The sequence below is a fragment of the Marmota flaviventris genome, chromosome 11 (genome assembly GCF_047511675.1).
Source record: "Marmota flaviventris isolate mMarFla1 chromosome 11, mMarFla1.hap1, whole genome shotgun sequence".
Taxonomy (NCBI): domain Eukaryota; kingdom Metazoa; phylum Chordata; class Mammalia; order Rodentia; family Sciuridae; genus Marmota; species Marmota flaviventris.
In genome coordinates, this window is record NC_092508.1 from 37055360 (window position 1) to 37077669 (window position 22310).

General features: G+C 35.8%; 1 protein-coding gene across 1 annotated transcript in view; it reads right to left on the reverse strand.

The window, feature by feature from the left end:
- Window positions 1–12200: 12200 nt before the first annotated feature.
- Window positions 12201–22310, reverse strand: part of Plcl1 (phospholipase C like 1 (inactive)) — a 339038-nt gene continuing 328928 nt past the window's right edge. The window contains exon 6 of the mRNA XM_027924999.2: window positions 12201–13890. Coding sequence (XP_027780800.2) covers window positions 13708–13890 — 183 coding nt within the window. The 3' untranslated portion in view covers window positions 12201–13707. The remainder of the gene's footprint in view (window positions 13891–22310) is intronic.

A 22310-nucleotide genomic window follows, 5' to 3' on the forward strand; every position in this document is an offset into this window, starting at 1 on the left:
TGCAAGAATATTCCAATAGAGATAAAAGAAGCTCAGAATGAATCCTTTAGTAAAAGCCAAAGCTTTTCCTAAGTCAAATACATATGATCTTCTCAATGAAATCTCTGGTAGCTAATTTATTATGTTAGGTCAGTTTCTTTATAAAACTTATTGAAACATATTTTTAGGGCATATCCTATGTGCCAGGCACTGTGCTAGAAGCCAGGGTTGGGGTGGAGAATGAGACAGATGAGGTCTCTGCTCTCACAGAGTTTATATTTAGTTGAAGAGGCCAACATTAAACAAAGAAGCCAAAAATAAACACAATACTCTAAAGAAATAAAACAGTAATGGACTGGAGAATATTTGGGGACCTTTGTTCAGATCGTCTGATCAGGGAAGGTCTTTCTGAAAAGATGGTATTTGAGGTCAGAATGACACAAAGAAACCAGCCACTGGAAAGTGACCTGGCACAGAAGCAGAAATAAGCATGGTGGGTTTGAGGTTAGACTGAGAGTGGCAGAGGGGCCAGCAGAAAATATGGACCCCAAGTGGGGACCAGGAATTGTGCTTCATAAGGGTCCTGTCTCAGAATTTTGATTTTAAGTTAAATCAGAGGCTGTTTGATGATTTTAAGTAGAAACATGATGCAATATTATACACACATATATAAGTAGACAGAGATATACATTTATATACGTATATATTTTTCATTCATTTTGACTACTATGGAAAAAATAGGAAAAGAACATATTTAGTTGGAAGTTATTTTAGTAATCTTGGCAAGCTAATGGGGGATGTTAGGTAATAGAGTTAGAGATGGAAAGAGGTAGGAAGATTGTAGATACATTTGGGAGGAGACGCTAACAGGAGCTGATTATAGAGGGGATATGGGAGAGTGTATATATGTGAGGGTGTGAGAGAGAGAGATGTGTGTGTGTGGGTGGAGATGACCTCCTGAAATTTTGACTTCAGCTTCTGGGGAAATGAAATGCTTAAGTTTCATAGGAAGGAAAGATTAGGGAAAGAACAGGTGGTGAGAGAGATAAGGGGGTTGAGAAATGAACGCTTTCTTACATAATTTCACTTTAAACTTCTACTAGTGATAATGGTGGAGAATACCACAGGCGTACGTATGATCTAAGAAATAAAGCATTATTTTGTAACTTGCAACAAAGAGGTATTGCCATATTATGATTCCTTGCACATACTTTAAGGAAAGAACACAATCTATTCATCACTGACTGAAAAATGAGAGCATAATCCATAAAGCTTTTCTATCTGTGGAGTATACTTTTCATGACTATTTAGAAACTGTTTGTGGAGAAAATTAATGAACGAATATTTTCTTACTCTGGGATTTATTATAAGTCTCAGAGGTGTCAAAATGTTCTCTACAAAAAGTTCTGGTAAAATCTGACACTATTAACAAATGAGCAAACATAGAACCCAATTTTAATAGCATTTTCTCTTACAATTTGACTTTTAAAATAACAGAATTAAAACTTCTTAAATTGGGCTGGGGATGTGGCTCAAGTGGTAGCGTGCTCGCCTGGCATGCGTGCGGCCCAGGTTCGATCCTCAGCACCACATACAAACAAAGATGTTGTGTCCGCCAAAAAATAAATATTAAAAAAAAATTCTCTCTCTCTCTCTCTCTAAAAAAAAAAAAACGTCTTAAATTGTCATGTTGAATGCCTCCTTACAACTAAATTTGAATCAATGACACAGAAAAATTAATGGATTATAAGGAAATCCACTGTGATATTTTGATCAAAGGAAAAAAGGAAAGGAAACCCTTCTGATTTGGTGATTGTTAACCATACACAGCTTGGTCTACCACGGGACATGCGGTACATACAACAGGCTCAAAAATTTGTTGTTCCTAAGTAAACAAGAGAATTAACCAGTTAAAATCTAGAGGTAAGAATGGCACAAGGGAGTCAAAATCCAACAAGTAGGGCACAGGGTAGCAGGAGCTGTGAATTAGTGGAAAAACCAACTCAGGGGCAGCAGCAGAAGACTTCCATGAAAAGGGAGAAGAAATTCATGGATCTTTCACCATATGCCTTGCCATTGCTCTGCCAAAAGGTTTTATAAAGGCCTTAAAAGGCACTAACCACTGAAACTTGACCCAAATATCATGACAGGGAGATTAAATTATTGCAAACCCAGTCTATTACTCAGGCCTCCTTATCTAAGTGCTATTATTTATATACTTTCTGGCTATGTCTGGCAGGATTGTATTTTATGAAGTAAAATTCAGAAGACATGGTGTCTCAAATGTGGATACACTGCTGAAGGACACTGCAGAAACTAAAATGGGTACTCTTCAGCTTTCGAGGTCAAATGACTTACACTGAATGTGCTGACTGGTGGAAGCTGCAACTTCTAAGTAAAACAGATAAAGAGAACTTTAAGAATATAGGACATTAATATTAGCTACTGAGCAAAATTTCTCATCAATGAACAGTTACAATGCCCTTGAGATTTTATATGAATAACACTCTTTTCCTCAGCTGTGTCTCATTAGTTTCTTTAGAGATAAGAGGTGCTGTACAAAATTATTTTGAAAGCTATTGTTATCCTTTCCTATGTCAGTGGTTTGTTTTACTCATCAAGTAATTGTGAATTCCTTGTGGAGAAATTTGTGGTTATATAAATAAAAGAAAGATAAAAAGGACTTTTCACAATGTGCCAGAAATTGTATATTTGTTTGTTCTAGCAATTCTAAAATCTAAACATTTATATGATTTATTTTATGAAGAAATTTTACATAAGAGATAACAATAGTTATGTGGCACATTTGAAAATTGTTAAATACAGACATAGAAAGTCAGTACAGCAGCATCAAATCTACCAAACACTAGACAACAAAATGTCAAACTACATTTTTCTCTCTCTTCTCTCTCTCTATATAGATATAGATATGGATATAGATATACACATACATACATATATACATATATATATTCATATTCATAGGTATTCCTGTTATAAATGTATATTTCAATATATTTCTATATACATGTATATTCTGATATATATGATATTTATATTTTTTTCCAATCAGAGACTGTGGAAATTTAAAGAATTTAGAAATAATTTAGAGCCTAGAAGTCCATTTGTGCCTAATGCTACCCAGATGCTAGTAACATGTTCACTGTAATAAAAATACTTAGGAAAGCATCCAAAACCCTACCATTGAATCTTTAAAACTTCCTGGAGTTTTAAGCTTAAACCAACTGTGACCTGAACATATTTTGAATGACTTTCCATTTGGGCTTTCTTTATTTTGTTGACAAGATACTGGTAAAATTAATTCATGTGGAGAAATAAAAGCCTACAAAATTCAGAGCCAGTAAGTGTAACTCCTAGGACCAACTAGGCAAAGAAATATGACTTGGTTTCCCCAATGGCCAAATGAGGATTATGAAACTTGTCATAAAACATAAGAATGTTGCAAAACAAAACACTACATCACTTAGTAGGAATGAAATTAATTTTAAAAAACATAAAATCATTCCCTTTTATTAACACAGTTGTCTCTTTATTAGGAATTGGAACACTTGAGACTTTTCTACTTCTCAATTCCTTACCCATAAAATAATAAGATCACAAAATAAGTAACAAGAGACTATGCAGCTTAAGACTAAAGATTTACTTCTTCTCTTAAATTTTAAATAAGCTTTAGCAACATCCAAGGTGGAAGTAAAGTAATCTCATAAGGAAAAGCACATGCTATTTCTTAAAAATCAGGTTTGGATAAAACACAAGTAATCAGAAAAGAAAATCAGAATGAATGTCATGGAAATATTTTGTAAAATGAAGGAAGAAACTATAATTTATAAAGCCTATATAATATATGAACATAGAGGATCATAACACTAATGGAAGGTCATGCTTCTAAATATTTAAAGATTTGAGAGAGTGTCTATTTTATATTCAATAAAAATTAAAACCTTATTTCTATGAAAAAGAAATTCTACCTCAGTTATTATCATATGACCTTGAGAACATTGCTTAATTTATCAGTTGAAGACCAGAATTTTCAAAAGTGGTAACAGCAATGTTTCTAGTTTCACATGCTCTTCAAGAAAAGTTACCACACCTTATCAATAGCCAAAATCTATTGCACCCTTCTTCCTTGACACTGAAAGTACCTTTGTGGCTGCTTTAATATGTATAATGTGGTAAAAATTATGCTGTATTACTTACAAGGCTAGGTAGATCATAAGAGGTGATGCAGCTTCTTCCCAGCTTGTATTCTCCAGGGACACTAATTCTTGAGACCTGACCACCATATTGTAAGGAAGCCCACATTATATACAGACACTATTCATAGGTCTCCCAGCTAAGGGCTCTGACAACAACCAGCATCCAAATGAGCAGGAACAAGTCTGCAGGAAATTTCAGACCCTAGCCTTCAAATCATCCCACCTGGTGCCAAGTGGAGTATCCCTGTTGGAACCTACTTATATTGCAGATTTTTGAACAAACTAAATGGAGTTGAGGTTTTGGGGTGATTTGCTATATAACAGTAGATAAAACAAGGATCAGTTTGTATGATTGTTTCAAGAACTGAATGATATTATGCATGCAAACATTCAGCATAGTAAATGTTAAATGTTCAAGATGTGATAAGCAATAGATCACAAGGGAAAAACAAAGGATTAGATGAGAAAAAGAAATGGTTTGAGGGGCTGGGGATGTAGCTCAGGTGTAGAGCACTTGTCTAGCACATATGGGGCACTGGGTTCCATACTCAGCACCACATAAAGATGAATTAATAAAGTGAAGTTATTGTGTCTATCTATAATTAAAAAATGGTTTGAAATGGAAAATTTTTAAAGATAAAATTGACAATGCATTAAATATTTATTGTAAATGAAAGGAATAAGAAATCTCCCATGATACAAAGGTAAGTGCAGAAAAGTAACATGATTATAGAAAAAGTGAGGGAAAGGGTATGATGCTGTTGTTCCTGAAGAGTCTGGAACAGTTACAACAAAAATAAATATGTCTCTAAACACACACAAGTACACTAGAAAAATACAAAAAATGCTAAAAAAAAAAAATCTAACTCTATAAATTCACCATTTCCCAGATAAAAAGAAAATTGAACTATCTAAAGGTAAAATATGTTTGAACTCAGGGCCTGTCTGCATGTTAGGCAAGTGCTGTACCACTGAGTTACATCACCAACCAGAGAGATGACGTCTTGAACATCAAGAAATAGAGAAACTTCAAGCATACAGGCTGGGGAAAGTTTTACTTATAAATGAAAAAAAGTAAAGCTGCCTCAAAATTATCACTAAGAGCACTACTATGTATCTTACAAGCTTCACTGTGGAATAATTTTATAATATAAACTGTATGTAAAATACACAATTTGTTTTGACACATGAATGGCATTAGAAACTATCACCCAACCAAGCTAATGAACATGAACATCACCTCCTGTTTTAGTCAGCGTTTTCACTGCTGTGACTGAAAGACTGGACCAGCACAACTATAGAGGAAGAAAGGTTTATTCAAGGGCTAACAGTTTCAAAGGTCTCAGTCCATGGACAGCTGGCTCCATTCCTCTGGGCTCCAGATGAGGCAAGGCATCATGGCAGAAAAGTGTGGCAAAGGGAAACAACTCACATAGTGAGGAGAGAGAGGAGAGATGAGAGAGGAGAGGGAGAGGGGGAGGGGGAGGGGGAGGGAGAGGGAGAGAGACTGACTGACTCCACCCTCCAGATTCAAAATATATACCCCATAGCCACACCCTCAATTAACCACTTTCTCCAGCCACACCTCACCTGCCTCTAGTTACTACTCAGTTAATTCCATCAGGGATTGCTTCACTGATTGGGTTAAGACTCTCACAACCCAATCATTCCTCCTCTGAACATTCTTGTATTGTCTCACATGAGCTTTTGGAGGACACCTCATATCCAAATCATAACACCTCCCTTGGTGCCCTTGGAGTGGAATCTCACGTTCCCTGTTCTGCACTGTTCCCAGGCAACCATTAGTTTGCTTTCTGTTTCTCTTTATTAGGGTGCACTTCCAAAACTTTATATTCTTGGACATACAGGATGTTTCTGGTTCCTTTTACTTGTCATAATTGTTTTCAGATTTGGCTGTTCATGTTTATCTAGTAAATTTGCCCATTTCATTGGAATTGTAGAAGGAATAAGCATAATATCCCCTTATTATCCTTTGATAGTTTTAAAATCTCTCTTGATGTCCCTTTCTCACCCTTAATATTGATCATTTGTGTCTTCTCTCTTTCCTTCATCTGTTTGAATGTTTATTTATATTTTTTTTATCTTTCTGACAAATGAACTTTTGGTTTTATTGATTTTCTCTATTGTTTTTCTGTTTCCTATTTCATTGGTTTCTGCTCTGTTCTTTATTCTATTTCAAATTTCTTTATTTTCTTTTTTCTAGTTTCTTAAACAGAAACTAAGACTTTAGTTTAAGAAATTTCTTCTTTTCTGTTACATGTGTTAAGTGCTTTATGTTTCTCCTAAGTATGGCTTTAGCATAACCCCCAAGAACCTTGACATTTTGATACTTATGTTTGAAATATTAATTTCCTTCTTGATTTCTTCTTTAACTCATGATTTATTTAGATGTGAATTATTTCATCTTCAAATATTTGGAGATTTTCCAAATATCTTCCTATTATTGATCTCTAACTTAATTCCCTTGTAGTCAGAGAACATGCTTTGTGAAACTTTAATCCTTTCAAATATATTGAGACTTACTTTATGAAAGAGAATGTGACCTATCTTGATAACTGTTTTATTTGCACTTGAAAAATAATATGCATTCTGATGTTGTTGTGTGTGTGTTCTCTAAATGTCCATTATGTCAAGGGGATGGATCATATTATTTAAATCTTCTATGTTCTTAATGATTTTCTGTCTAGGCTTCTTGTCAATTATTGAGAAAGGGATTTTGAATATTCTGATTATAATTATATATTTCTCCTGGCAATTCTATCATTTTTTGTTTTTGCTTCATGTGTTTGAAGTTCTGATCTTTGCATCAATATTTAGAAATATCACATTTTCTTGATGAACTGACCCCTTTGTCATTTTGAAATGTTTCTTTGTCCCTGGTAATATTCATCACCCTGAAATCTACTTCACTGATATTAATAACCACCTCAGCTTTCTTTGGATTTGGGCTGTTCTGATTTGTCTTTTCTTATTGTTTTTCATTCTTCTTTTAACCTATTTTGGCATCCTTGTATTTGGAGTGTGATTCCTGTATGTCATATATTCCCTATTTTTTTTTATTTGATCCAATCTGGAATTTTCTGCCTTTATTTGTAGTATTTATACAATTTATACTTAATGTGATTATCGATATTGTTGTTTTTTAAGACAATAATGTTGCTATTTGTTTTTGTTTCCCCATCTGTTTCCCCCTCCCTCTCTCTGCCCATTTTTAAACTAATGGAATACATTCTTTTCTGATTCAATTTTACCTCTCTCATCCGATTGTTAGTTATCACTTTTTGCTTGCTGTTTCCATAGTAATATCTTGGGGTCTCCTACAACAGTGTACCTTCACGTGATGCTATACTCCTCCACACTTGGTATCAGAACCTTTCCTCCCTACCTGCTCCTATACTCTTCATGCATTTTAAAAAAAATTCTACTAAAACTTTCCACATTTCCTTGTTACATTATTTAAACAGTCAATTATCTTTTTAAGAAATGTAAGCAATACACTTTTTTAATTTACTTGCCCCTATAGTGCTCACCAGCCCTCTGGCATCATTTTCCTTCAGCCTGAAGGATTTCCTTTAATGTTTCCTGGTGCATGTTTACTGGTGATGAATTCAGATTTTGAAAATTTTTTGATAATGTTCATTTTGAAAGGTACTTTCACTGGGTGTAGGTAGAGCTCTAGGGTACAATTTCTGCTTCTCTTTCAGTACTTTAAATAAGTTGCTGCACTGTCATCTCAGTACATGGTTTATAATAAGAAATCCATTGGCTTTCTTACTTCTGCCAATGGATTTTCTATTCATAATGTCTTCACTTTTTTTAAGATTGTCTCATTATCATGCCTTTTGAAAATATAGACTATGATGTACCTTGTTTTCCTCATGCTTCTTGTCTTTGGGATTTTTAGAGACTCTTGGATCTGTGGGTTTATAGTTTTTATAAAAAATGAGAATTTTTAGCCATTATTTTTTCAAATATTATCTTTCCCCTTTCTCCAATTTCACATATATTAACTTCTTGAAGTTATTTCACTGTTCACTGATGCACTGTTCATTGTGTAAACTCTCTTTTATCTGTTTCCTTTCTTAATACTTTTATTGTGGTAAAATTTACAAACCAAAACATTCACCATTTTAAGGTGTACAATTTGATAGCTTTGAGTACCTTCACAAATTTGTAAAACTATCATTGTCATCTAATTCCAGAATATTTTCATCATCCCAAAAAGAAAACCCACACCCATTACCAGTCAGTACTCAGTGCCCCTCCTCCCAGGGGCAACTCCCCAATTACCAAGCCACACAGCTGGCCCACTGGTCCCTGCAGCGATGGGCAGCAGAGCAGCAGAGAGGGGAAGCTGGGGTGCAGGCAGCCAGCAAAGGTCTGAGGCAGGGTGGGCCAGCACTGTAGGTGAGCCAAGGCGCACTGACCTGCCCCACCATAGCGCTGCTGCTCCAGAACACTGTGATTCACTGCCTTCAACCTCCAGCTTCCTAAGAAGCAAGGAGAAAATGGAAGGAAGGCAAACCTGAGTGGGATTCAGGGCTAACCAATAGCGTTAGTACTTTTCCAAACCCTAATTAGCATGTGTTTGGACCAATAGCATGGACCCAAGTGATATAGAAATCCCTAGAATAGCAGATTCAGACAGCAACCTCTCCTGGGTCCCCTCGTGCTCTGTGGGAGTTCTCTTTCTGTGCATATGTGAATAATCCTACTCTAAAGCTCACTCATCTTGTCTGTGGATTTCATTCCCAAGATAAGAACCCAGAAAGAAGAAGAAATCAACTGTGAGCTGCTGAGGACTGCTGTAATACGGGAAGCATAGCCCACCATTAAGAGCTGCAATATTTTTTTGCTGCAGAGGCCCACGACCAGCACTTGTGGAGAATCTCGTCTTATCTGGCAGCAGAAGCAAAGAATCAAGTTTTGTCTAAAAACTTCAGTTTCACCAGTCCCTGGCAAACATTAGTCTACTTTCTGTCTATGGATTTGCCTGTTCTGGTTTTATACATTCAATATGTGGCCTCTGTGCCTGGCTTCCTTCACTAAGCATAATGCTTCCAAGGTTCGTTCATGCTGTGGCATGACTCAGTACTTCGTTTATTTTTATTGTTGAATAATCTATTGTATGTATATTCAGTTTTTGTGTATCTTCTTTCATCAGTCGATGGATGTTTTGACTATTATGAATAATGTTGCTAGAACATTATACAAAATTTTGTGTGGACATGTATTTTCATTTCTTTTTGGTATAAATCCAGGAGTAGAATTGTTAGGTCATAGGGCAACTCTATGTTTAAACTTTTGAGGAAATGCCAAGGTGTTTTCCAGACTAGCTGCACAATTTTACATTCCCAGTGACAGTATAGAATGATTTCAATTTCTTCACATCCTAACAGTTCTTATTAACCTTATGAAGTCATATCTCATTGTAGTTTTGATTTTTGTTTAAAGATGTTGAGCATCTTTCCATATGCTTATTTCTCATTTGCATGTCTTCTATGAAGAAAAATCTATTCAGATCTTTTGTCCATTTTTTAAAAGTGGGTTGTCTTTTTATTGAATTGTAATACTTTTTTATATATTATGGATCCTGTCTCATATCCAACATATAATTTAGAAACATATTCTGTGTCATTTCACTTTCATGATTGTGACCTCTGGAGAACAAAAGTTAATTCTGATGATTTACATTTAATAACATATTAATATATCAAAACTTACCAGAGGATAAAGATCAAGGAAACTAAGATTGTTTTTTTTAAAAAAATAGTTGATTGGCAAAGATGAAAATTTTAAAAATTAAATCCATTATTAGTAAAGATTTGAGCACTCTCATAAATTCTTGGTAGGAATTTAAGTTGGGTGAGTTTTCCAGAGACTATTTGACAAAATTTCTCAAAATCCCTAAAATTCTAGTGTCCATTGATCCAATGATTCCACATTTAAAAATTCATCCTAAAGAATAATTTAAACACTTTATAAAAATGGATTTTATCGCTGCAGTATTCATATAATATGAAATTGGGAGAGAAAGTCTAGCAATAGGGGATTTACTAAGTATTTTATGGAAATCACATAATAAGACTAAGCACAATTATTATAAATGATGATTTTGATCCAGGATCACAACCTAATATATCCATTGGGGCCAGATGTAACTGGCCAGTGAAGTCACTGTAGCAAACTGGACAGCATGTGCCCCTGTTGGAGAGGCAGCTCCAATTAATTGATGTCAAGCAAGAGGAGTACATGTGATGTCAGGGGAAGGGAGAGTGTCTCAGGTTATCAAAATAGCCAATATTTTAAAAGAAATTGAATCTCAAAGAAAATTTCTTGATTTTCAGAGTTGTCTATTGATTAAAAATTTTTGAAAAAGATTCAATGGTCAAATAAAATACATCATTTGTGGGCTACATTCAGTTCAATGAATGTAGGAGCTCCAATGTGTGTATGTGTATAAAAATAGTATTTTTTTAAAAAAAGAGAACAAATTTAAACTCTAAAACAGCATCTGAAGGGATATAAATCAAAATATTAATAATGAGTGATTTTTTCTTTTTATATATGTCTGTTTCTCATTTTTGCTTTTATTCTGGTCATTAATATTTTCAGAGTGTGTATGTATACACACACGTATCTTTGTTTTGTGATTATAATGGAGTTAATAGTACAAGTCTGAAATTTGGAGAATAAATTTAAAATAAAAATCATAAAATAAATACTCTTATACATGATATCAGACAGGCTTAAGTTTAAAATAATTTCTTTCATTTACTATCTCATTGGCTTCGGGCTTTCTCACCTGTAAAATGTCCATGATAATACTTACCATCTCTGCCTGAAATCCCCTTGGCCATGTAAAAGAATGAATATGTAAAGACAGAATTGATATATAACTCACAACTTTCCTAGCATCACCCAAAACTAAATGGACAGAAGGGCACTTAATCTTCAACCGTTCAAATCTAGAAAGGAGACAAAACACTTGAAAGTAATAATGTGGTAGGAGCATGATAAGCAAAAGGCTTTGTTTTTCTTTTAACTTTTCTCTGTATAGACCAAACCCTCAGCTCCTCTCTCCAGATTCTAAAGCTCCTTTCTGCTCCACATTTCACTTCCTATTTTGCAGCAAAATTCAATGGAATGGAGTGGGGGTGGCCAACAGCCCATGGCTAGAAGTAGTGCCAGATGAGGGAACATACTGTGTTTTCAGGAATATTTAAGGGGATCCTAAGGGTGACTGGAGCTCTAGTTCAAAAGGAATAAAGTAGGGAAGCTACTTCTAAAGATTGTATTTGATCCCAAAGTAAAGAAATGTATAAATATTGAGAGTTTTTGAGGCTTTGTCTTCCCCTACCCATTCATATCACCAGTAGAGGCATGGATCAGTCAAGTGGAATTCACAGAAGTGAAAAAGTCTGCAACTAACTAACTGATGGAAGGTGGGTTTTGTTTCTGTGTATTTTATCTCTTTTCATAAGGGACTCAGATACCTACTATTTTTATTCCTTCTACTGGAAAGTTAGTAAAATGGAATGTGAAGACAATTTTTCAGACCTTGTAGAACTTTTAGAAGCTTGCCTTCAAGCTGGACCCAGTGGTGCACACCTGTGATCCCAGCAACTCTGGAGGCTGAGGCAGGAGGATACAGGTTCAAAGCCACCCTCAGCAAATTAGTGAGGCCCTAAGCAACTTAGTGAGACGCTGTTTCAAAAAATAAAAAGGAAAGGGGGGTGAGGATGTAACTCAGTAGTAGAGCACCCTGGGTTCAATCTCTAGTACCAAAGGGGAAGAAAATCAGAAATTTATCTTCAAATGAATTTAGTCATCCCTTTCCCAAGTGCCCAGTTTTAAACTCACAGAATAATTTTATCATATCTGGTCACAGAAATAGCACATCCCTTAAGATATTTTCATATAATAAGCCATTTTCATCATCTTTCCTTTTTCAATTAATTTACAGTAAAAGAGAACAAGGAACAAGAAAAGTGCTTTTTTTTCATATCTTTACTGTCTCAGTAATGTGCAATGTGAACATAATAGTGTTAAGAAGAAGTCAGAAATAACACAATAGCTATAGAAGATGTTTACATCTGCAAAATTTCAACAATTATCTTCTCTAGATTCCCCCCAATTAGCATATTTGTTAATCAAATTAATTAAGAAGCTTTTCAAAATAAAAGCAATGTTTTAAATAAATATATTCTTTCATAACCATAGAACATTTAGTTCTGTCGGAGGTAATGAACATTACACTCAAGTACTTTATAAAGACATTAGGGTAAAAATGATGTAGATGCAATGATAAATGTACTCTAATTAGTTCTTTGCTTTTTTGTATTTTTTGTATGTGTTAAAATTGTATTATAGGTGCTTTGTAATCAGTTCTTAAATCATAAAGATTCTGACACAGAATTGATATCAGCTCAATGTGGTAATATGGTATTGGTAGATGATGTCTTCAAATTTAAATTTAGTACCTATGTTAAATCCCATCAAAGCTAAAACTCCTTAGCTGCCATGTCTGTTATAGAAAATGAATGTTAGATGGCCAGTTTGGAAGCGAGTCCTTCCTACAAATCTTGAAATTCTTAACTGAATGTTAATAACACATCAAATTCCTATTACTAGAGCCTTCAGTGCATTTAAGAGTACCACACGGGTGGGTGCAAATTCACTTATGACCAGGTTTCCCACCGAAACTGTATAATTTATTAAACAACTACAAAAAAAACTTCCTAAAAATTGATTTTATTTAATAAATATTTTAAAGAGTTTGCTAACTAAAGAAATGACTTTGCTGATCTTTCCAGAAATTCTGAACATTTGCTTAATCTTTCATTTACTTTTATTTTGACTATGATTCCTAGGATTTTTTTAATCTATATTTAATCTCTCAAAACATCTATGCTTTGATAAATTTGGTTTTCTTCAATAATAGACTATGCTAATATCTCTAAATTAAATGACAAGAGCAGAGAAGTAAAATTAAACACAGCATCAGGTTACAGTAAGTGCTTGTTAGAATTTCAGATGAACATATTTGTCCCAAAATGATGATAATGATAGAGGAATAACTTACTAAATGAATAATGCAACACAGAATCGATTTTACATTTTAACAGGATCTCTCTCTCTCTCTCTCTCTCTCTCTCTCTCTCTCTCTCTCTCTCTCTTACACACACACACACACACACACACACACACACACCCCTCTTTCTCTTTTTCCAAAGGTGTTCACATATGGGTCATGGGTGTGTATACACACATCAGAATTTAAAACACTGTTACTAAAGGTTTCAACTGAGATAAATTAACTACATTAAAATACTGACAGTGTGAAAATAAATGTTTATGTCCAATACTCCACAGAAGGTTATCTCCTTGTGAACTTCTAAAAAATAATGTAAAGAAAGAAAACAAGAATACAAGTATGAGAAACCAGAGTCCTTGAGAAGGACGGGTGAGCGTGTCAATACTGCCAAGGTCACAGCTTCCCATTCTCCTCACCACCGTCCTTCTCCTCTATTGCTTCCAGGCTGCGCTTGCCCTTGGCTTCAGCACTACTGCTGGGGGCTTTACTCAGTCCACAAGACAAGCATGCCAGCTGGATCTGCTTCATGTTTTCTATAGCTTCATTCTTGGCATTCTTCAACAGGTCTCCTTGTCCCTGCAAACAGGTAGAAATAGACACCAAAGAAGATAGTTAGGGGCTGGGCTCATCCTGAGTGGCATTGTATATCCTGAGTGCTATTTCTAAATGATGAAATAGACCCAGACCTGCAAACTCATCTTTCCAGGGTCTACTCAAGGGTTTTTGCTTGATTTATTAAAGGACTTCAATTCCAGGACCTTAACCTAAGCCTTCTCAATTGATTCTGTGAATGCTGGCAGTCCCTTGAGATTCCAATAGTGGGGAACCCCCTCGTTATACACTGAGGACAGTTGATCCTTCCATCATGGTGTTCTGAGACTTTGAATATTGCTGCAATTTCTACCCATCCAGACCTAGCATTCCTAAGCTCAGGAGGAATCAAGGAAAGATGTCTTTCCTTAAACAACTGAAAATTAAATCAGCCCTCGGTATATCAGAGCTTACAAAGCAGAGCATCTTCACTGCACTAAATTACACACCCTTACACTTGCTGAGCTGGTTGTTAATATATTGAGTTATCTTGTAATTTGCCTGTTGATAAATTATTAGTTACCCACATTCCTTCTGTGTTTTCCATCATCCAGAGGACAATGTTCCCATCTGGCTAATGGAGAAAAAGACTCTCCAGAGGTTCAACATGTCAATCAAAACAAAAAGTAAAAGAAGATTGCAGAGACACATTAGCTATCATTTACATCAGTGCATGAGAAACATGTTTTTCCCGCAATTTTTATTTTTTAATTTCAGTTCATTGTTAAAATACAATCACTGTTCATGGCCCAGGGGCTGAAGGGGTGGGGATAGGTGCAGGAGTAGGAACACATTTCTATAGTGTGTGGACAAAAGAGTATGAAATAGCTTCCCACTCTCTCCCCTCCATTCTCATGACAATGCCTGCAAGTGTGACCATGAAATTGTGAAGGACAGTATGGGATTGCTGGAGCATTCTTCTACAAAGCAGTGGTTCAGACAAAGGATAATTCACCTGTTATATGCACAGTACTCCATGAAACATTGCTATGCCTCTTTAATTTGATGAATACTTTTTCCTTAAATTGCATGAGGAAATGTGGGATTAGACATGCCTTGGAATATTTAATTCCCCAAAATCTATACAGGCACATGGCAAATCTATCCTATGCAATGACAACTAAACTCTTCTAATAGCCTTTAGCAATATGGGATGGGTAACTGGGCTTTGCCTAAGGTGTGTGTTAAAATGAACTTCCCATTCATGGAAGGGGATTTTAGAATTAAAATTGTATCCCTGGAGGATACAATTTAGCCTTTTCATTAAGGGAAATTAAGCTGAGCCTGGGGAGGTTAAATGATTGGCTCAAGGTCACAGCTGGCTGATGACTGAGCTGGACTAAAGTTCAGGTCTTTGGTCTCCAAGTTCAGTGTTCTTTCCACACACCATGTGGATAATCTAAAGACGACAGACTGAGGACCATCATGGAGAAATGTATTTTCTGAAATATTCACAAAACCTGCAGAGTTTCAGGAGTTTCTTGCTAAGAATATGGATAATGAACGAGTCTCGTATGGACACTGGAAAGTGAAGTCACATCCACCTATGAAAATGCAATTCTTAAGTGGTAATAATACATATAAATTGCTTACTCTGTGCAGAAACTCTTCTTTGTGTTTTTGTGCATTCATTTGTTAAATTGTCACAACATCTATAAGGTTGATACTTTTCTTAGTCTCAAGTTACTGATGGTTCAGAGTGATCACCTTTCCCCAAGTCATACAGCTGCTACATTGTAGCGCTGGGTTACTTAAGGGTCTGTGGTCTGTGCCACTTCATGTTATGGCATCTTTTAAAGGCAAATCATGTAGTCTCTTCAGAGCACAGTAAAGTCACCTATTTATTGTTACCCATAGCATCAACATAGACAGAAAAAAAGTCATTGCCCACATGACACAGCCTGGCAGAACTTAGAGATGAGATCTGAGGTCAGGAAGACAGGGTGCAGCAAGAATGTGCTGGCAGGGGTGTAAGTTGGGTATATTCCACCATTTTCAACCTGGGCCACTCTCTCTTCTGTAAAAATGAGGAAAATATTTCCAGACCTTCCTCAACAGTTCTAAGATTAAAGAAAGTATGGTAAGTCATTTACAATTTAAATTATAACAGGTAAACTGTTCTATAAGGTGATGTGGAAAACAGTTAACATTTTCTGCTACAATAATAAATATTTTGGAACTGTGTGTATTTTAATATAGATTTGACAAAATCTGTTTTAAATCTATCTACAAGAGTCTGTTTTACAGAAATATGTCTATTGCTGCTGATTTTACAAGTGGAAAGATTCCTTTAAAAACAAGCTATGTTAATAATGAGATTATCCATGTTCATTTTGGAGAATTACTTATAAGTATTCCCTTTTCACTTATTTTACTCAAGAATTTTAGAAGCAAAATTGGCATCTTCCCTGACTGTAAGACAGCAGCAAAACATACAAAAATATCAAGCTTGATACTATTAACATTCTCACATCTCTTTTCCTACAATAGGTTAGAAAATGTATTTTAATCAGTCAAAATGCCATCAGTTCTAAGAGGTGGCATCCAAGCCTAAATGCCAGACTGTGCCAGTTTCTGGTAAAGTCAGTCTCTCTGGAAAACAATGGCCAATGGAGAAAACAGTTTGTACCAGTGTACAAGAACACAACTACATCATCTCCTGATGATAACTCCGGAGATAATACATGTCACTGCACTCAAGGCAGAAAACAAACAAACAAACAGAAAGTTCAGAAGCTAAACTATGAACTAATAAAGTAAGCAAAGCTGAAAAGGTGATAAAGAGATTTGAGCAGCTTACATTGAAATATCTGTATAGAATTTTGTTTTCTTTTAAGGAGTAGGAATAGGGGTCACCTTTCTGTTCTAAGGAATCCCATACTGTCTCTTTTCTTCAGATCCTCCCAATTAAGCCCCCAGAACAAGAAAAGACTTCTAGGCAAACCATAGGCAGTGTTCAGTTAGTTAACAGTCCCCAGCTTAGCACTTCTTTTTACTGATGATTTTCCCCCATTGTATGTACAGAAAATTTCCCCCAGCTATCTAGTAACCTCTCGCGCGCGCGCCTTTGTCACAAACACTAACTTGCCAGGTTACACCAGATCTCCTCCTCCTAACATCTCTGTCCTGTATAGCATTTCCTCCAAGATGTATTAAGCAAAATATTCGTTATGTTGTGTGTATGCAAGGTATCTCCTAACAGGGCATTCTTAAGATCGTTTTAATTCTGTTCTTTTCAAACAGAGGGTCTTGCAGGAGGAGAAAGAGAAGCCCAGGAGAATCTGTTTTACTTAGTGGTATCTAAATTGAAACACCTCTTGCATACTAAAATAAGTCTGGGACTGTTACAGCATGGAATGCAAAATTAATGCACTATTTGACCACAGAACATTCAACTTGAAAGAAATGTCAAGCTGCTGCTGGCTTTTCTACACAAGCAATCCCATGGGGACACATAGTTTCTCTCCCCCTGATACTGGGGAAGCCTCAGGGAAAAAATGAGGACTGATTCTTCAACCCAAAGGAAAATAAGGGTAATATAGGGCATCTCTTCTGGCCCAGGAAAGTTCATAGGATGAAAAGACTAAGAGTCCCGAGCATAATGGCCACCATTCATCCTCCACAGTCATTTGGTTTCTGAATTGAGATCCACATGTAGAAAGCAATAGCTTTCCACAAAGAGATCATCTGAATCTAAAAATTAATGATGATTGGTGAATATTTTAAAAACAAGCATTCTTTGCTAAATCCTTCCAATTATGTTAAATTGCAATTAAAGTACATTATCTAGAAATTAGAAAATACCCTATGCAATTTACACTGTTGTCTGAGTTGCTGTACCTTCTCACCACATTTTTTATTATTTCTAATGAATTGAATACTAAAACGAAAATACAACTCTAAAGAGTAGTTAATGTGTTGAAAACAGTATGCTAAGTATGAACCAATGTGCATACATTACCTCATTATATCATAATCATAAGAGGCTAGAATACTAAATCTAAATTATTCATTAATTATATATCTTTTTAAAATTTTTTTTTGGTTGTAGATGGACACAACACCTTTATTTTATTTATTTATTTTTATGTGGTGCTGAGGATAGAACCCAGTGCCTCAAGTGTGCTAGGCAAGTGCTCTACCACTGAGCTACCATCCCAGCCCCAGTTATATATCTTATGATCTATCAGAAGACGTTAGGGTTCTAGTTATTCCTGTTCTTACCAAGAAATACAGTTCCCCTTCACTGTGTGAAAATAGATTTGACTATAATCTGGCATAGTAAATCACAAAAGACACCCGTGACTCCTTTATACCCATTTTCCCATGAACTGCACTATCCCTTGTGATGTTAGTGCAGGAAAAAGCAGGGGTACATCACAACCACTGTCCTCATCACGTGTGAAGGAAATGTGTGGGCTGCTGCAGGGCACACCACAAATATTTAAAGCAGCTAACTGGGACTCTGGGAATGGAAAGACCCTCACATGTATACAAGTACAATAAACAAATGGAGCTCTGTCTCTAGGCTAATCCTTCAAGTGTCTCTGAGCACACACTCAAGGGCAGAGAGGCTTCCCCGATACTCCTTCCATAGGGGAGTCTGTATCCACAACTAGACTCACACATGGATGGCACTACCATAAAAGTTGGCTACGGACACCACTGTTGAACCATCAGCTCTTTATGCATTCCACTATATTGGTGGACCATATTGTGGTAGGCTGGACACAACAACTACCTTCCTAGTTCAAACACCATGGTTTCTGGAATCTCTCCATCATTTCAAGAGGTTAGATGCTTTGTTCCAAAGAAATAGAAACAACAGTTATGATATCCTTCATTTGGGAAATTAAAATAGTGGAGTCAAAATGTTTTTAAATCATGACAGATATTTTTCTCTTGATGTTACACTTCTGGTACATTGCTGTGTTTGAAATATTGGGTAAAACTATTTAAAGAGGACCTGATTCTTGGTTTCTAGAATGAAAACCTGGCTGTGTCAGAAGGGTACAAGGTGCTAAGAAGAGTTACAGGGCACAAAGGTGTAGCCATTAGGATATTATATGTAAAGTACCTTAATTGCACACACAAAAAATGAAAGTTTCCATGGCATTGAGTTATTAATGTTCAGATTTATTACTTTTCCACACCTTGCAACTAATATTTCAGGTGCAGTCTACTTGCCACTTAAAAAGTTGAAAATTTACTCCATGAACCCTCAAGAAATACAGATGATATTGTAGAGTAGGTCTGGTCCAACACTCTTGGCTTAATAGAATTTTATCTGTTCTTCTAAAACTGAGTCCAAACAAATAAAATACTGCTTTTAAAATTTTGATCATATAATGCAATTACATTATATACATTTTTTTTAAAAAACCAGGGAATGAACCCAGGGGTGCTTAACCACTAAGCAACATCCCCAGTCCTTTTAAAATATATTTTATTTAAAGGCAGTGTCTTGCTAAGTTGCTTAGCACCTCACTAAGTTGTTGTGATTGGCTTTGAATTTGTGATCCTCCTCAGCCTCCCCAGCAGCTGGGATTACAGGCATATTCCACCATATCCAGCTAATTTTTATAATAAAAGAATTACATCTGACATGCTCACCTGAGCCATTATACTTTATAAATTTTATATAAAAATTATTCTAGTGACTGATACATTTTAGAATTGGTCATTAGTTCCAGTTAATAGAATATGCCTGAAGACAATGGAAGCAGAATGTAAATAAGTCTTTCTAAGATCTGAGAATCCAGTACTCAAAGAAAAATAATTCATAACAGCTAGAAGGTAATTTAAAGAAATTTTAAGAATAATTAAATGTCAAAGAGTTCATATAGAGTTGCAAAATGCAGCAGACCATGTTTAATAAATATAACCATACAAAGGCTTGGGAAAAATTGAAGTTATACTGCTAAAATTCAACATGATGAAAATTAAATTTGAAAGTTTTTCCATATTTCTTTCTCAAATAACACCTTGTATTATTATATCTGTCTCATCAGGATATCTTGGCTAACTTGACTGTTGAAGGAATGAGGAACTTAGTAACTTCAATATGGCAATTAGCTGCATTTTAATTGGAAAACTTTATATTAGCCATGTTTTTAAAAAAGTTTTAAAATGAAATCTTTTTCATTTCAAAAATAGTCTGCATAATTAATATGTACCAACAAAAATAGTTTTAAATCTACAGGAGTCCATTTTTATATCCTCATATTTGCAGAATACTTTATAAAAAGTAGTGTAACATTGTGGGTTTTTGTTTGGTTGGTTAATTGGTTTTGTTTTTTGTTTTTTTTTAATGTTAATAATAACTTTTTTATTGTTGGTTGTTCAAAACATTACATAGTTCTTGACATATCATATTTCACACTTTGATTCAAGTGGGTTATGAACTCCCATTTTTACCCCATATACAGATTGCAGAATCATATCAGTTACACATCCATTGATTTACATGTTGCCATACTAGTGTCTGTTGTATTCTGCTGCCTTTCCTATCCTCTACTATCCCCCCTCCCCTCCCTTCCCCTCCCCTCCCCTCTTCTCTCTCTACCCCCTCTACTGTCATTCATTTCTCCCCCTTGTATTATTTTTCCCTTTCCCCTCACTTCCTCTTGTGTGTAATTTTGTATAACCCTGAGGGTCTCCTTCCATTTCCATGCAATTTCCCTTCTCTCTCCCTTTCCCTCCCACCTCTCATCCCTGTTTAATGTTAATCTTCTTCTCATGCTCTTGGTCCCTACTCTGTTCTGTTCCCAGTTACTCTCCTTATATCAAAGAAGACATTTGGCATTTGTTTTTTAGGGATTGGCTAGCTTCACTTAGCATAATCTGCTCTAATGCCATCCATTTCCCTGCAAATTCTATGATTTTGTCATTTTTTAATGCAGAGTAATACTCCATTGTGTATAAATGCCACATTTTTTTATCCATTCCTCTATTGAAGGGCATCTAGGTTGGTTCCACAGTCTTGCTATTGTGAATTGTGCTGCTATGAACATCGATGTAGCAGTGTCCCTGTAGCATGCTCTTTTTAGGTCTTTAGGGAATAGACCGAGAAGGGGAATAGCTGGGTCAAATGGTGGTTCCATTCCCAGCTTTCCCAGGAATCTCCATACTGCTTTCCAAATTGGCTGCACCAATTTGCAGTCCCACCAGCAATGTACAAGTGTACCCTTTTCCCCACATCCTCGCCAGCACTTGTTGCTGTTTGACTTCATAATGGCTGCCAATCTTACTGGAGTGAGATGGTATCTTAGGGTGGTTTTGATTTGCATTTCTCTGACTGCTAGAGATGGTGAGCATTTTTTCATGTACTTGTTGATTGATTGTATGTCCTCCTCTGAGAAGTGTCTGTTCAGGTCCTTGGCCCATTTGTTGATTGGGTTATTTGTTATCTTATTGTCTAATTTTTTGAGTTCTTTGTATACTCTGGATATTAGGGCTCTATCTGAAGTGTGAGGAGTAAAGATTTGTTCCCAGGATGTAGGCTCCCTATTTACCTCTCTTATTGTTTCTTTTGCTGAGAAAAAACTTTTTAGTTTAAGTAAGTCCCATTTGTTGATTCTAGTTATTAACTTTTGTGCTATGGGTGTCCTATTGAGGAATTTGGAGCCCGACCCCACAGTATGTAGATCGTAGCCAACTTTTTCTTCTATCAGACGGCGTGTCTCTGATTTGATATCAAGCTCCTTGATCGATTTTGAATTAACTTTTGTGCATGGCGAGAGAAAGGGATTCAGTTTCATTTTGTTGCATATGGATTTCCAGTTTTCCCAGCACCATTGTTGAAGATGCTATCCTTCCTCCATTGCATGCTTTTAGCCCCTTTATCAAATATAAGATAGTTGTAGTTTTGTGGATTGGTTTCTGTGTCCTCTATTCTGTACCATTGGTCCACCCGCCTGTTTTGGTACCAGTACCATGCTGTTTTTGTTACTATTGCTCTGTAGTATAGTTTGAAGTCTGGTATCGCTATACCGCCTGATTCACACTTCCTGCTTTGCATTGTTTTTGCTATTCTGGGTCTTTTATTTTTCCATATGAATTTCATGATTGCTTTCTCTATTTCTACAAGAAATGCTGTTGGGATTTTGATTGGCATTGCATTAAACCTATAGAGAACTTTTGGTAATATCGCCATTTTGGTGATGTTAGTTCTGCCTATCCATGAACAGGGCATATTTTTCCATCTTCTAAGATCTTCTTCTATTTCTCTCTTTAGGGTTCTGTAGTTTTCATTGTATAAGTCTTTCACCCCTTTTGTTAGGTTGATTCCCAAGTATTTTATTTTTTTTGAGGATATTGTGAATGGAGTGGTTGTCCTCATTTCCATTTCAGAGGATTTGTCGCTGATATACAGGAATGCCTTTGATTTATGCGTGTTGATTTTA